At 48.7% G+C, this 16,066-nt stretch overlaps 5 protein-coding genes across 5 annotated transcripts; 1 reads left to right on the top strand and 4 right to left on the bottom strand.

The window, feature by feature from the left end:
• Positions 1-260: 260 nt before the first annotated feature.
• Positions 261-988, bottom strand: PEX2_026210 (uncharacterized protein; the record flags this gene model as incomplete). Its single annotated transcript, XM_016739896.1, has 2 exons — positions 261-568; positions 655-988. The coding sequence occupies 2 exons, from the start codon at positions 986-988 to the stop codon at positions 261-263; spliced, it is 642 nt and encodes a 213-aa protein (XP_016596590.1).
• A 1,204-nt stretch (positions 989-2,192) lies between these two features.
• PEX2_026200 (glycosyltransferase family 32 protein) lies at positions 2,193-3,443 on the bottom strand (the record flags this gene model as incomplete). Its single annotated transcript, XM_016739895.1, has 4 exons — positions 2,193-2,480; positions 2,536-2,895; positions 2,946-3,101; positions 3,165-3,443. The coding sequence occupies 4 exons, from the start codon at positions 3,441-3,443 to the stop codon at positions 2,193-2,195; spliced, it is 1,083 nt and encodes a 360-aa protein (XP_016596589.1).
• A 3,386-nt stretch (positions 3,444-6,829) lies between these two features.
• derA (putative ER-associated proteolytic system protein Der1) lies at positions 6,830-7,576 on the bottom strand (the record flags this gene model as incomplete). Its single annotated transcript, XM_016739894.1, has 1 exon — positions 6,830-7,576. The coding sequence occupies one exon, from the start codon at positions 7,574-7,576 to the stop codon at positions 6,830-6,832; it is 747 nt and encodes a 248-aa protein (XP_016596588.1).
• A 498-nt stretch (positions 7,577-8,074) lies between these two features.
• PEX2_026180 (histone H3 family protein) lies at positions 8,075-8,685 on the top strand (the record flags this gene model as incomplete). The annotated part of the gene is made up of 2 exons (XM_016739893.1): positions 8,075-8,234; positions 8,339-8,685. The coding sequence occupies 2 exons, from the start codon at positions 8,075-8,077 to the stop codon at positions 8,683-8,685; spliced, it is 507 nt and encodes a 168-aa protein (XP_016596587.1).
• Positions 8,686-9,301: 616 nt separating this feature from the next.
• PEX2_026170 (uncharacterized protein) lies at positions 9,302-14,861 on the bottom strand (the record flags this gene model as incomplete). Its single annotated transcript, XM_016739892.1, has 9 exons — positions 9,302-10,796; positions 10,845-10,960; positions 11,011-11,028; positions 11,082-11,192; positions 11,252-12,558; positions 13,008-13,277; positions 13,352-13,609; positions 13,682-14,567; positions 14,628-14,861. 9 exons carry the CDS (start codon positions 14,859-14,861, stop codon positions 9,302-9,304), a joined length of 4,695 nt encoding a protein of 1,564 aa, XP_016596586.1.
• Positions 14,862-16,066: the final 1,205 nt, after the last annotated feature.

The following is a 16,066-nucleotide window of genomic DNA, read 5'->3' as shown; positions in this document are numbered from 1 at the left end:
TACCAATACCAATTATAGAGAGGTGCAGTGAGTCGTATGGCTGGCTATGAAATGGAAAATGAACGTGATTAAATTGGGTTTTTGGATGAAATTTCATAGCTATTGTATACTAAAATCCTTTTCCCATAATCCATCAATCATCAACATCAAGTGTCCAACCTGGCAAACGCAGTAATCAACATCAACATCGAACGAAGAACCAGCTCCGAGAACCCAACAAACCACAACAATCATAAACCCCAAGCCCTAATAATCAGAATCTAAACACCAATAGCCTTAACAGCCCTCTCCCAATACTCCTTCCGTTCATCCGTAACAGAAGTCCCCACACAATCCGAGATAAACCTCTGCCACCCGGCCTCCGAACCATCAGCAAGCGAACTCCGTACCTCCTTCGAGCACTGCGTAGTAAGGAACCAGGCACCGGAACCAAAGTCCGTTGCACCGTCGCTGCGCAGGAGATCAAGTAGATCTGCCGGGCTGTTGCTGACGCTTGGGAGTTTGTCTTGCAGTTCTGGTAGGGAGGAGGCGTATTTCTTATTGAAGGATGGGGATTGCATGTTGCGTGCTGGAAGATGAGAAAAGGGTTAGGATGGATGTATACACGTATGTGGATGGATATGGATGTTGCAGGAAAGAGTTAGGGTTACGTACTGCCCTGTCCAGCAACGCCGGGGAAATGGTTCTTATTATATTTGAAATCACCACTTTCAAACGCCATCAGACTGACCACAGCAGCTTGCTCGGCTTTCGAGGTAACTTTGTATGTATCGAAAGATTGGGACGTGAATTTAGCTGCTTGTTTTGCTGTGGCGCATTCGCCTTCTGCTGGCGCGTCTGTGCAGGATTTGGATGAGGGGGCGATGGTGATGAGTTGGGATTCCGTTAGGGCTGCGTCGCGGGTGAGGAGGGAGAGTGGGAGTGGTGTTGCGGTTGTTTGGAGGGTGAGGGTTAGGGTTAGGGAGAGAAGGAGGGTTTGGAGGTGCATTTTGTAGATGTTTGGTGGATGGAGTAGGCTATGTGTAATAAGGATGAGTGATTAACTATATCATGTAGGGGTCAAGATCAAGAGCCAAGGACGAATAGTTGTTATAGATGGATTGTATAGAAGAGAAATCTTGGTTCTGTGATGGGGTAGAGGGCAGCACAGCAGGTCATCTTTATAATTCCTCGAAAATGTCTGTCAGAGGAGGGGCCATGCAAGAAGGGTTTGCATTGTCCAAGGCAGCTGGGACATACAAAGAGGAGGCGGAGTAAGATACCCGGTTGTTTGTATGTACAGTGACGGTCCATAAGTTTCAGCACCCTCCTTAGATACCGCCTTCCTAGATAGTCTTACCGCTCAAAATTATAGGCTTTTAGTTGGTGGAACTAGGGGGGGCAGAACAGAGGGTGCTGAAACTTATGGTCCGTCACTGTATATATTTATATACATTGTTGGCTAGACGCGGAGAATGCTAGTTAGTGGATTGAAGTATGTCAGATGACGGTGGCCAATACCAAGGAACAACGCCAAATAATGAGATGAGCTATTTACTTCAAACAAAAGAACATGTTACATAGTGTGCTATTTTTAAAAAGACTTATGCTCCAGATTTGATAGGATCATTTGGAAAGTTTGTCGATGTGGCAATGCAAGGCACGGTGTTGTCATTGGAGAAATTAGGGTTCAGGATTGGTGTTTTGAGGTTGGTGTATCAGATTCCCAGGGGGTTTAAGACATAGTTTCACAGACTATGATTCCAGTTCTCTACTTTGGAGTTCATTGAAATAGTGGAAAGACGTTATTGATTCGTAATTCTCCCCGGAGATATCTGATCCGAGTACACGGAGACATGTTCAAATAATTCCACTGTCCCCCGAGAAGCGAAATCTAACTTGTTTACAAATCAATAGGAAAAAAAAAAAAATAATGAAAATGAGGGACAGTGAAACAGAACCAAGATACATAGACACTGGGGGGTCTGCGCACATGTCCAAAAAGCAAACCCAATTGCTCCAGGTGAATATTCAATCCCGGATCCCATCACAGGATTGAGACACCATGCAAAATGCGCTCCTAAACACAGAAAGAAAGAGCAAAAGTTGTACAATAAATGCTGATGCAGAGATCATGTCCGAGGCCATTTACAGACAAATACAATAGCTGTAAAATGGCGAAGTTGCGAGTCGAGAAGTCAATCTCTAGATCTCTAGTCATCGCGACGTCCGAGTTCGTACGAGGTCTCTGTGACCCCACCTGACTCTTCGTCTTCTTTGAAGCTGACACGTCGTAGGATTGTCGGGACTGAGAGTCGCGAGCGTCGTGTTGGCGACGTTGAAGCTCGCGATGGGCTGATGATGCTGGGGATTTTGGAGTAGCGGTAGCGGTATTTGGCTCCCAGGAGCATGACACGTCCGTAGCTCCACCAGAGACAGAATCCGACGACTCCAGCGAGAAGGAAGCCGCAGACTGTGAGGAAGACCCAGTGTTGGCCCATCTGTGAGGTATTAGCATTGGTTCAAGATTTCGATACCTGGACTCTTATCACTTACCCAGAAGATCAAGTGCGCATCCTTGCCGTGCCAGCTGTTACCCCGGTGGTGGGTGAAGAAGCTCCAAGAGAACTTGTTGTACTCGTCCTGCATGAGAATGCGCACGCGCCCAGCCTCGCTCGGTCCATCGCGCATGTACTCTTTCCAAATGACAGAAAGGAACAGCGGTCCGGTTGAGTACATAACGGTGATGTATGGGAGGACCCAGTGGCGATCGTACTGCTGCAGAACTTCGATCGTGCGGAGGAAGAATGGGTGTTGGGGTACTGAGCCCATCGCGTCATTGGAGATGCCGGTGGGGGCGGTACGGCGTACCCAGGCGGGATAAGCTAGGAGAGGGTCCAAGCGACGGTTGCAGCCCTAATTGATATTAGCAACGACACACCAAGGTCTCTCGTGGGTATACTCACGTCGTCGAGGTCAATGTATGTTCCACCGAAGTGCGCGAGGATGAAGTATCGAATAGTATCCGCGCGTTGAATGGGATAACTGTAGCCATCGAAGGTGTCCAAGAACCAAGGGTATTCTGCAGCAATAAAGTCGCGCGATTTCTCGTTTGTCCATAGCTAATGACACATGTTAATGTTAGCCTTGAATGAGACAGAACGGGTGGGGGGTGATGGTCGTACAATATATTCATAATCCGGGTGCAAGTCAATGCAACTCTGTTGAGCTTCTACCCAGACCTCTGGAATGGTCTCATTCTTGTATGTTTGGTGAATGATCTTTGGAATGATCTGGGGGCGTTGTTCGATCAGGCTTGAATTTGGTGAGGGTAGCTCCGCGCGGTGAATAGCGTCGGCCGCGGCATCTTCGACTAGTAGTGATAGAAGCGTCGAGACACTGCGAATGAGCAATGAGAGAATGAGGAGGTTGACGAGGAGGAAGATCAAGAGACCGCGCCGCATGATGAAGGCGGAGGCGAAAGACTAGGATCAAAGAGAAGTGGAATAACCAATTGAACCCCAGCAATTCGTTGTAAATCGTAAAGTCGTATTAAGAGTGTTTGCACAGACCCTCGGGCCGTTGATAAGTCAAAGTACGGAAAATGCAACGATCATAAGAATTTGGTGATAGCGATAAAAGGGAGAAAAGAGTATTTAAAAAAAGGGGAGACTAGGTTCACGATAATAAGGAGTGACGGGAGTGGGGAGACTAAAGCTAAAGAAGGAAAGGAGAGACCTCGGGTTTAAAAAATTGGAAAATGAAAATGAGGCAAAAAAAATAAAAAGGATGGGAAGGTGACGAAGGGGAAGTAATACGATACCACATCCTTGAAGGGGATAAAAAAAAGGTGTTGAGCACATTTACGGAGGCTGAGCAGAGAGAGGGCTGTTCCAAGATTAAACGGGTGAAACGTGTTTTAATTGGTGGGCTGGTGGTGGGGCAACTAAGGGGAATCTTTTTTAACTTTCTTTTTTCTTTTTTCAATTTCATTTCAACGAAAAAAACCAATCTAGTATGAATGGAGGTGAATTTGAGCTTGAGTTCAATATTGATATCACTTAGGTTATCTCTTAATTTGTTTTTAGTTGAACGTAATAGGAACTACATATGTGCTATATAGCCAGAACTATCTATACCAAGTAAATGTATGTTGTATTTGACCGTCGCTAAAGTAATCTAAGTTTGGCGCAAGGACTCGTCATCGTATTGTAAATATTTGTAAATATAGCGCCGTGGGGAAAAAATCCCCACGCCAATGTGAGAACGGTGTATTGAACTAGTCCTATCTAGGCGAGTACCCTACCGTACCTTTCTCGGCCTCGGAAGCCTAGCAGTTTGTGCAAGTTCCGAGGTGTCTTACCTAGGTAGGCTACCACTATGTTGTAGTTACTCTGTATGTTGTTCATAGATCACGAAAGGTTAGTATACATATCCGGGGCTGTGCTGTATACAATAAAGCACATTGGTTGTACATGTATTTTTGCTACCGCCACGATTGTGGCGTGAACTACTCCGTACACACATAGCCCTTTGATAAGAACAATTTAGTTATGACACTATAAGTTTCCGAGTACGAAGTATATAATCTCTATGAATTCAATCCCGCGCGTAAAAAGAAAGAACCAAACCTTGGCCACCTTGGCCACAGACTCGGCCAAGGTTATTCCACCACAAGAAGTAGGAATTAGCACCGATTTGCCAAGTGAACCGCCACTGTGTGCCACACAGGGGCGTGCACGGTGCGATTAGAGGTCTGCATTGCCCCCATTTTTAGCCTTTAATCGTATTCGTACTTCTAAGTATACATATTGTATTTTGCTTGTGGATACTATGTTGTGTGGAATGGATATGAAAAGTGCAACCTTGGAACATTTCTACCAATTGAAATCCGTCAAGGCTCCTATCAACTGTGCACAAATGTACAAATGTACAATTAGTAGCATAACCCATTCCCATGGGAACTGTCAGAGCACCGACTCCGTACACCCCACTACCTACTTGTACCGACCCCTCCGATAATCGACCTTGGCTGTGGTACGCTAAAACTGAGGGCCTACCTAGGTATCCACTCAAAGAGTGAATCCACCAATAACCCATGGTTCACCACGTTGTATCTCGATTCAACACTTTAATTCTGGTGCCTATCACTGAGGTCGTCATCGCCCATACGGAGTACCATCCGCCAGGATCGGCACTCGCAAGCTTGCTTCTCCGGGTTTCCATTCTAAGATCAGCATCGGATGTGACGTGGGGGATTCTGGGCTTAACCTTTAATTCCAACATCTCTATTTCTCTATTCCATGTACTAACACTACGATGTATGTAAATTATATGTGCGGAGTATATTATATGTTATAATTCCTTCAAATAATCCGATTAAACCCACATATAACTTCTAATACCCGCTATGTTTAAAATACAAGCATTTTGCAGATCGCCTGCCGTCCCATTTTTTAAAACGGGATGTGGGCGCGAAAAACGGGCGACGAATTACTCCTTTAGTACAAATCCGATATTAACTCGCATTGCGCGCCTAACGCATGTCCATACTTTATACTCTGTGGTTATCGACCTTGTACGGAGTATAGTTGTAGATGCATTGATTGAAGCTATACATGTAATGTACCATACGGAAATTTACTAGGATATACATAGCTCTTGCTCAGCTAGGCAGGTAGGGCCCGGACCCCCTAATTAAAAGCGCTGCGTATGGCCATATTGGTTTATTTTGAAAGGCGGGGCCAATACATGAAATACACGGGGCGCGGGGCGCTGCATGGAATGCGATGTGCGATATACGAAACATTATTATATAGCCTCGTGCCATGCTTGATCTGACGTCGTGGTCCTCGATCGTGTTACAACTCTTTCTAATAATAATTGAGCAATTGAGATGATGTGAGACGACTTGGCTGGCGACAATGTATTATGTTGCCTAGTTGTTGAGACTGCCTATGCATATGCAAGATCGAGCCGCACAACGCTGTATCCAACTTGGCGTGTCCAAAGATAGTATGATCATGCACCTGGCTGCTTTCTGTAAGGAGGTTTGATAGTGGCTAGTAATGCATGCAATCACACGGTCTTGGTTTACTTTATTTTAATTTGACGCATGTGAAAGTAAACAAACAGATAGTGTGTTTGAGTTTCTTATCTCGAGGGACAGCGAAATCAAATCCTCATGTATGTTGTACTTGGCGTCATAGCGAGAGTGTCATAATTTGATACATGTCGTCATCTTTAAGTCTGCGTCTACGTCTGCATGCAGCTCTAAGCGTTATAGCGGTGAAATGAAAAATAATTCGGGTATCTGTGGCTATTCCAATGTTAAAAAAAATATGCACGCTCTTGTAAACACAAAAGAAAAAAAAGTCCTAATCCTTGCTTCTTTTAGACAGATCACATGAATCGGACTTGGCCACGGGGCAACATCCCACATCATCAGATAAAAGGGAGCTGCTCCAGACAGACCACTCGCTAGTCTCCGTCATACCACTGTTGAACACAGCTCGAGTTGGCCAATTTTCCATGATCACCGATATTTCACGCAAAACTCGGCAAATGTCGAATGGTCTCACCCGGCGTGATTTAGATGAAAAGCGTCAAGAGACTCGCCGGTATCCAGATCCCCCAATGCACGGCTCACGGTTTTCACATCAATGGCCCAAAGCCATCGTTGAGCAAAGATCAATGCCAAGATTGAACCCATTGCACCCTGGGCTCTACTTATACCAGTGAGATTTGTCACTTGTTGAATGCGATCTAGTTTAATTTCCATTCAACGCCTCAAGGAACATCAAGATCCCGTTCACCAAAAGCCACGCTTGATCAATGAAAAAAATACTGCTCATCGAACCTCGGGTGCCGCCGCAGCCACAAACTCGCGGTTCACATTAGCCACACCCGTCCCGCGCTCGTTTGGCCCAGGGGCGGTCTCAAACAGACGGATCCACCAGCGAGGCGGGTCAAATGGACGGTGGCCACCATGGAGGGGCGGGTAGACATCGTTGAAGAAGTACCAAATATGGCCGACGACAACGCCGAGCATCTCATCCTTCGGCACGATCTTATGCACGATCAAACTGAATCCCATCAGCACCCAGGGAAGATAGGGAGCAGTGAATACCAGTAGTCCCAACAAACTAAGGCGGGTGTCTGGGTTGCGCCGGGCCCAGATGTAGACCAGACTAGATGAAAGTGCGCTGCCCAGGAAGGGTATTGAGAGGAAAGGAGAAATGATAAGGAGAGATGTCATGGCGTAGAAGATCAGCCATGCGAAGTGGGCTGGGGAGCGGCCGGAAGTTTCTTCCAGAAGACGTGAGTAGCGCTGCAGGAAGAATACGTGGAACAATAAGTCAAGATTGAGGGGCCCGAAATAGAGGAATGTCGTGAGTAGTCGCCAGTACTGCGTTTTAACGTAGACAGAGCGGAAGCTGTAGAACAGCTGGAATGGGGTCACGATGTTGCACTGCACCAAGACTGATGTTGCGACGGTGGCTACTGTCCACCACCGGGTGACGGGTGGCATCTCATAGAACCATTGTTCGAGGGGAAACTGGCCTGGTTGCCCATTGTTCTCCCAGAGGGCGGCCATGATGTGGGGCAGTCGTAACTTCTGACAAGAACAGAAATCAGAGAGAGGCGGGAATGAGGGCGGATGATCAGCACGAGCACGGAGAGCTATCCAAAGTCCCTCCGGGGTATATTCAACGTATGACGGAGATAAGAACAGGTAGGCCACTTTATCGTCACGTGTCCGACACGAGACGCGTATTTACGTGAGAATCACGGGGGCTGGGACGCTAAGGCCCGAATAGTTCATATTGACAGCTCGCCCAGCCTTCCCTTCGAAACAAAGACTGTCCAATTATTAGCAGATACGATTTTTAATCCCAATCCCTTCATTTAAACCTCGTGTGCCAGCCTAATTCCGCCCGATACTCGGACACGGCTCCTGCAAGGGAGACAATCTCGACACAAACGCGGCAATTCGCAGGACGCCGGTTGCTAGGCAATAAACCTCCCAATTGATCGCTTTCCAAGACCCCACTACCCAGAAAAAAACCATACAGCGCGTTCCTCCTCTACCACAATGCCACCCAAGACAGCTCGCAAGACAGGACTGGGCAGCGCGCAAAAAGGCAAGGTGCGCAAGACAACCGCCGCGCCCGCCGCCGATGGAGATGGAACACCAACAAAAGCACGCAAGACGAAGGGAGGAAAGCAATCAAAAGTCAACGCTAACGTCCAACGTACGTTCTACCCTCCTCCTACTACTAGCAAAATGAGCGCCTTACACTACTCTCCTTGCGCAATCCCCTACAAACTCAATCCCTCCATTCTAACAATCCCGCAGCCGGAGACCCAACCCCCACAGGCCGGCGCCGGCGCTACAAGCCCGGCACCGTCGCATTGAAAGAAATCCGCCGCTACCAACGCTCCTACGACCTCCTAATCGCCAAACTCCCCTTTGCACGCTTAGTCCGCGAAGTCGCACTCGATCTCCTCCCCGCCGACGTCGGCGCAGAGTTGCGCTGGCAGTCGCATGCTATCCAAGCTCTGCAGGAGGCCGCCGAGGCTTTCCTTGTTCATCTTTTCGAGGATACAAATCTCTGCGCGCTGCACGCGAAGCGCGTTACTATTATGCAGAAGGATATCCAGCTTGCGCGGAGAATTCGCGGTGTCTGGGCTGGGCTTGGTTGAGCTGTTTTAGTGACTGTTTTGATTTTTGCAGCTTTTTTTCGGGTTTAATATTAATTTCGCGGTGTGTGGGGCTTTCTTCTGTGGATGGATGAGAGATGCCCCAGCGGACATTGCTGGCGTATTGTGGGCATGGAGTTGACTTCGGCGGTGCTGTTGTCCTTGTTTCTTTTTTTTTTCGAGGTTTCGTCCAGCTTTTGCTGGTCAAGCTTGGGTCTGTGGACTGCAGGCTGGTTTATACCATAGTGTTTGTACATTACGCATGGATGTCGGGTGTTCATGTTCTTTTTTATAGGGAGCGAAGCAATTCATGATCTTCCTGAGGTGGTGTGATATACACGCCCCGAGCTGAATCCTATCAATGTTTTCGACTCAAGAATTCCTACACATATCGCTAGGTGAAAGTCTGTGATTAGGGTATCGAACAGGAGTCTCTTGATTCGCCAATAACATCATTTCCCGGCTCGCATCCCTAAAATATCAAACGCCTTCCCTGGTAGCCATCAAATGGTATCGTAAACGAGCGCCTCCCTAGGAACAGTTCTGAAACAAACGCCAAAGGGAAAGAAGATAAAAAACAAAAAGGTATATCATGCTTATAGCAATAGACAACAGCCAATCAGGCCGAACGTCTCAGACGGGGCGGAAGACCCGATACCAAGCGTTGGCCTTCCTCGCGGACGCTCTGCGCTTCCTCGCCCTTGCCCTGTCGCTCCAGAGTCTCAGCCAGCATGTCGTCAGTGACGCTCGCCCACATACGGTCATTAGCTCGTTTAGCCATTGCACGGCCGGCCCGAGCGCTTTTTTCGGCTTGCTCGCCGACCACGCCGCGGAAATACTTCCAGCTCATGAATGTTAGGGTCATGCAGGTGATTTGGCTGTTGCTAATTGCGGTGGCGGACTGCAGAGCTTGCTGGAGGTACTGTTTTGTTTGGATGGTTGACTCGGAGTGAACGGTTGCGCAGACTAGGTAGTAGGCAGCTTGTATGTACTTGTTTGGACTACTTTGGCAGAAGGGTTCCAGCGTTGCTAGGACGGCGCTGAGCAAGGAATGCGATGGGTGACTTGGATCACGGAGAATGAGAACTGTGTTGAGACCGGCGAGGATGCGCGTGTCACGACAGGGGTCATTGCGTCCCGTCTTGCTGGTAGCGGGGTCTAGTGATAGAATTGGAGATTGGAATATGTTCAGCGCGGTATTGAGATCGCCAGTTGCCTGTGCGATGGTGCCGGCGGCATATTCCATCAGACATTCGATGGTGTCTGGAAGGTTGGAACCAAGCTCTTCGAAGACTTGTCGAAGGTCGTTGAGAGTTTGGCTGGCAAGATCCCAATCGGTTCGAGCGCAGGCCAGGAAGACTCGTTGAATGAGAAGGTTGCAGTAAAGGGACTGACGCCACTGAACTCGACGGTTGGCATTGACCATGGATTCTGAAATTTCTTGGGGGGCCTTGAAATTGCCTTGGACCATTCGAAGCCCTTCCTCAAGATATTTCTCTGCTTTCCTGCCATCATATGAGTTCTTGGCACTGAGTGTGATTGAGCTTAGGAAATAGCAAAGCGCATAAAGATCGTGCTGAGGAAGCCAGTTGAAGCTTAATAGCAATGTCCCATTATGAACCTGCAAGATGTCACCTGTGTCGATGGACGACGGCCCGGCGGATTTACCGTTGAGAGGGACTGAAAATGACCCATCGGGACGCCAGTTGCTGTCGCTCAGTGTTTCGTCCATTAAAGCCTGCATGACCTTCAACTTCTGCCCAGACTGGTTGACATCGTACTCTAGAAGACTACAGCAGATATCGACCATTTGAATCAAGGTTGTAAGTTGAGGTATGTGGCGAAGTTCGTCATTCAGCTGATGGCTTCGCGCGGCGGCCACAGCACGCTGCGCCTGCTCGATAGAATCGGAATTTGTGGCTTGTTGCAAGTGTGCAAGTGATTCAATGACAGCCGCCATCGCCGAGACAGCCTTGTCCCCGTTACGACTAGCCATAGCTGTGATTTTGTGAAGATGCTGTAACGCTTGCACAGAGTCTTGGTGTGATGGAGATGACAACGAAAGTGATACTCGAAGGAAACGAAATGCGTACTCCCATGCGGCATGACGGTACCTATAGCTATTAGCATCCTATGGTCGAGGAGAGTGGAATGGCACATACGCTTCCACATCCTGAATCATTCCATCGACCGCTTTCAATGAAGCTTTAGGGTTACTCTTGTGGAGCATTCGTGCCAAGAGGTGCTGCATGCTGTATTTCAAGTCAAGCATACGGTTCTATAACAGTTAGAGGAAACAAATTGACTATTAGGTTTTGGTTGACTAACTCGTTCACAAAGATCGATCTGTGTCAAGTTAGTAGCTATTTCTGGAACAGAGGAGGGAAACAAATACATACCCCTTTACTCAATGCCGTTTCCGCTTCGATATCATTGTCTGTTTCCTCGAACAATGTACGCGCATAGCGAAGTCTAACAAGAGCTTCTTTGCGAGGTTGCAATCGCCAGTTCTATCATATCACTTGCTTAGCATGGGCGCAGAATTTCTCCAATAGAGCATTTCACCAACCTTCAGGACAGCCTCCAAACACCCCAATCCAGTAGCAACTAGCTTGTAATATTCCTCGACGTCCATCTCATTAGCAGTCAATGAGGTCGTTGTTCCACGAGCATGAGCAGCATTTAGATACTCATCAGCCAGGGACAAAAGCAGGACCTGATAGTCGACTGGAGGCTTCGTAGACTTGGAGGGTGTGGGCTTCCCATGCTTTTCGACATTGGACTGACTCGGCTGTCTCTTCTTTTCAATATGCTGTGGTTGAGGGTGCTTCTTCGGAGTCTGGGTTTGAATTTTTGCTTGAACAACAGGGGAAGGAGCTGGGATCATGACTTTCGGAGTGGCATGTGGCACTGGCGATGGAGCAGGCTGGGGTCGTTTCGGCGTCGCAAGGGGTGTAGTTGCAATAAGCGTAGAAGGCTTTTTTTGAGGCTCTACTTTGGGAGAAATCTTGGCAGGCGTGGGTTCGGCTTTAAAGATAGGGCGTGGTTGCGGTGTATGGATATTGGGCTGTGCTTGCTTGTTTTGGGTGTTTGGTTTAGGAGTGATAGGAGATGGGACAGGAGCAACATGAACAGGCATGACTGGTGGCGGAGCTGGCAAAGCAGCGGGTGGTATTTTGGACGGACTGCCACTCGGGACAAAAGGTGGTTCGCCATACTGAGGAGAAAGTTGGGTGTATCGGGATCGCGGAGCAGTAGGCAGAGGTTGTTGTACAAACAGTTGAGCTGGATTGACAAATTGATGCTGCAGCTCTTCTTGTTGGATTTGAGGCAGAGGCGGAGGCGGGGGAGGAGGTGGCTGAGGCGGAGGTGGGGATTGTAATTGAGGGAGAAGCTGTGGTCCTGGCTGTGGTCCTAGTTGTGGCCCTGGCTGTGGTCCTAGTTGTGGTCCTAGTTGTGGCCCTGGCTGTGGTCCTGGCTGTGGCCGTGGTTGGAGAGTTTGGGGTGGTAAATGGAGCGGCTGTTGCGGGGGAGTTTGCGGCGGAGGACGCGTTTGCTGCTGTTGCGGCTGTGGCTGTGGAGTATATGTCGATGGGTATGAATGATATGGTGTCATAGCAGAAGGATAGATTGCTGGCTTGCCATAGGCATCATATGGGGGCGGAGGACCGGCATTATTGTACAGTATCTGCGGGGGAATTTGCCCGTGTTGATACTGCGGCGGCGGTAGATAATGCGGGTATTGGCCGGGACCAGGTGGTGGGTAGCTCATCGCCCCGAGAAACAGACAATACTCGTATAAATCGAGGATCAGGTCAAACGCGTGGGATGGTGAGCGTGGATCGTGTCGGTCCGGAGAAACCCCAGGGCGGTCAGCTGATAAGGGATGTTGCGATTACACAACTCTTCTCGATTCAGGTACATCTTGTAGTGGGGAACATAGTCCTCACTACGTGTCTGAATTTTGTCTGAATCTATGGAAATGAACTATTCCGTAGCTAATTATACGTTATGGCTTTGAACTGGGTAATCACTGAGGTTCAATCTAGTCTGCGCTATGTATGCTCTGGACACCTTATTTGCCATCTTGATGACTCTTGTTTGTGGCAGCAATGATTCCTGCGAGAGCCGCGGTGATTTGGCTCTATTGGGCACTCCCAACACGCTTGCTGCTATCCTGAAGTTTCTCAATATACCATTAGAGGGGTCTGCTAGTAACTAGCCCTCCAAATTCAACACGGTTTCGCGCACGCAGGTTCAAGGAGTCGCCGCCTCAGCCGCAGCTTTCTTCTCGGCTCTCTTTTTAACATGGTCCAACCGTACACTCTTGCGCTCTGCGGCGAGGGAAACCAAGAAGGAAACACCGGCTAGGGCAATACTCCAGATCCAAGCGGCCTTTAATCCTTTCATGTAAGCGTTAACAACAATGTTGAGATCCGCGACATCCGGGAATATCTTGGCCAGATTGGTTGAACCAGCGGTAAGCACATCAGAAGCAGATATCGGGCTATCTATCGGCAGCGAGGAAATAAGGACGTTGTTCATTATATTCGTGGAAGCTGAAACACCGATAGTACCGCCAATGAATTGGAAGACTGTGAGAGTCAGGGTTTCCGTCAGTCAGTGTGGCCAGAGAAAGCAAAAGAGGACGGTGCGCAGCACGACTCACATAAAACGGTGCCCACGGTGACAGACATGTCCACCCGCTTGGAGATTGCCTGAGCCACAATGACGTTGAGCTGGATGATGAGCCCCGACCCAATCGAGGCCAGCACCTGATAACCAATGTATTTGCCTGCCCCAGAGTTCGGCTCCAGGGTGTATATCATAGCGGATCCTATCGTCACAAACATGGAACCCAGCATGAGGAAGGGCTGGTAGTAGCCCACCTTGCCGATAGCAAGGGACCCAGCGAAACTGAATATGGCTGTTTTAGGTGTGTTAGTTCCAAGGAATCACGACAGACGGGGCGATAGGGGGAACGGGGAAGGCTACTTACAGGTTGTCAGCACTGTAGGTAGTGTTCGAATCCCCGACTCTGATGGTGACTGGCCTTGTGCTGCCTGGAAGTAAATGGGAAGGTTATAAATACGGGCGAATCCAGAGCCCTGTGCTGTCAAGTTGAACAGCGCAAGGACGAGAACGGTTCGGCGCTTGATGATCCGAGGAACAATCATGGCCCCTTCACCTTGCCTCCATTCTAGGGCGATGAGAAAAATAACGATAAGGATAAATCCAATGAGAAGTCCAATACAGTAACTGCTGTTCCAAGGTTTGGTGACACCGCCGTTCTCCAGTACCAAGACCAGACATACCAACGCACACACCGTGAGAGTGATGCCCGGGATATCGAAGAGGAAGGGGAGCTCCTTCAATTTAGCATGCGCAACACGAGAATGAGGAGGCATCTTCAAGAACAACACCAAAATGATCACTGCGAAACCTCCAATGGGTAAGTTAACCCAGAAGCACCATCGCCATGTCGCGTACTGGGTGAATACACCACTCAGGATGGGGCCCAGCACAGAAGACAAGCTAAAGACGCCACTGGTGAGACCGAAAACCGCGTGTAGGTATTTCGGACGCGTGATGAACGCTAGAACTGTGTAGCAGCCACCGGTAACACCCGCGCCACCGACGCCTTGAATGGCACGGCCGATGATCAAGGCCGGGCTGTTGGGCGAGAGGGCGGCAACCAAGCTTCCCAGCTCAAACACAGCGATGGCGGTTAAAAAGGCAATCTTGATGGGGAAGTACTTGTATGCTTTCCCCCAAAAGGACTGGAAGCTGGCCAAACAAAGGAAGAAGGCGGATCCATACCATCCCATCTGACCTTCGCTATGGAAGCGAGCCGTGATAGTGGGAATAGCGGTGGTGATGATGCTCTGGGGAGACTTGATTAGCTACCTCCTTGCACAGCTCCCTAAAAAAAACATAGTCCTTACCATGTCCAAAGCGACCAGAAACATGGCCAGCAGCAAGGCGATGGTGAGAACACTGCCCATTATAGCTCCCGGATACTCCACACTAGGAGGCCCTGTTAGAGGAGCCGCTTTCTTCTCATCCTCATCCATAGTATTGCGTATCGATACGTCTTTCGACTCTTCAGACCCGGCGATAGGTACCGGGCTACTCGAAGTGGGTGACGACTTCCGAGATGGATCTCTTACTTCGGCCATATTATGTCTCTAAGTGTATATGGCTAGCACTAGCTCCGAATATCCAACTGATGTGGGGGACTGCAATTAGGCAGTTCTAATTGAAAACAAAAAACCGTCTACTCCGTATATATATCGCCAATGATTAGCGTTCTTAAGTATGGCAATGCTTCGTCTGCGGTATCCACCCCTAAACTTCCAGGGATCATGTTTGCACTCGCTGCTACAATCTCCTAACTCCGACAAATGCAAACTAGAGAACAAAAAGCTGCTGCCTTTATAGGCTGATGATTGGATCTGGCCAGTGATGTTTATCATGGCTGAGATTTGTGTGGTTTGCATGGTTTGGTGGTGTAACGTAAGGTGTGCTCGGGTCCTTTCTCGGGTCCTTTCTCGCCATGGGATAGGCACTTCTCTCCCCTTCTGGGTCTGTTTGCACATGCAAGCCTCTTTGCATAGTTTGTATTAGCCATGCTGTGTAAAGGGGTGATACGAGGTCGGGTCCTTTCTCGGCCTTTGGTTGGCCCTTCTCTCTCCTTCTGGGTCTGTTTGCACCTGTAAGCCTCTTTGCATAGTTTGTATTGGCCATAGCGTGGAAAGGGGATGGGAGGCCAGGTCCTTTCTCGGCACGGGATTGGCTGGGCCCTGACTCTGGCATGCTTGTTACAATTTGAGTTGCGGTTTGTTCATCGCCCAGACTTCTTGGCGCCGCCGATAATAACCTTGGAAATCTATAGTTGTAGGCTAAGAATTGGCTACCCGCCCCTTAGGCCGCCTCTAGGCTGTCTCCCGTCAGAAGGATTCCACAATACCAGGCTGTCAAGCACTCACTGGGCATCAGTCGTTCCGCACGTGACCGAACCGAACATGATCACTGATCTGAGCCTAAGCCCGGGCACCACATAAAAGCGGCCGCAGCTCAAATAGGAAGGCCCCACCCACAAGGGAAATTCTGGCACTTATAGTTACATGTAGACTCGTACCTCCGAACAATTATGGAAAAGCCGTCTTTGACAATTCCTAATTTGTTTTGTGTTGTCTTCTCGGTCAATGAGGCACTTGAATAAGACAAAGAAAAAAAATATGTATCTAAAGACTCCAACAAAGAACTTTACAAAAGATGTCGAAAGAAGAGCTGTTAAGGAGACGGCCATCACTTCTTTTCTGAATGATTGAATTATTTGATGATATGGCTAAATACCTAATGCTAACAAAAGACACCTAAC

This window comes from Penicillium expansum (genome assembly GCF_000769745.1).
Source record: "Penicillium expansum strain MD-8 chromosome Unknown contig69, whole genome shotgun sequence".
Taxonomy (NCBI): domain Eukaryota; kingdom Fungi; phylum Ascomycota; class Eurotiomycetes; order Eurotiales; family Aspergillaceae; genus Penicillium; species Penicillium expansum.
This window is presented reverse-complemented; position numbering and strand designations above follow the sequence as displayed.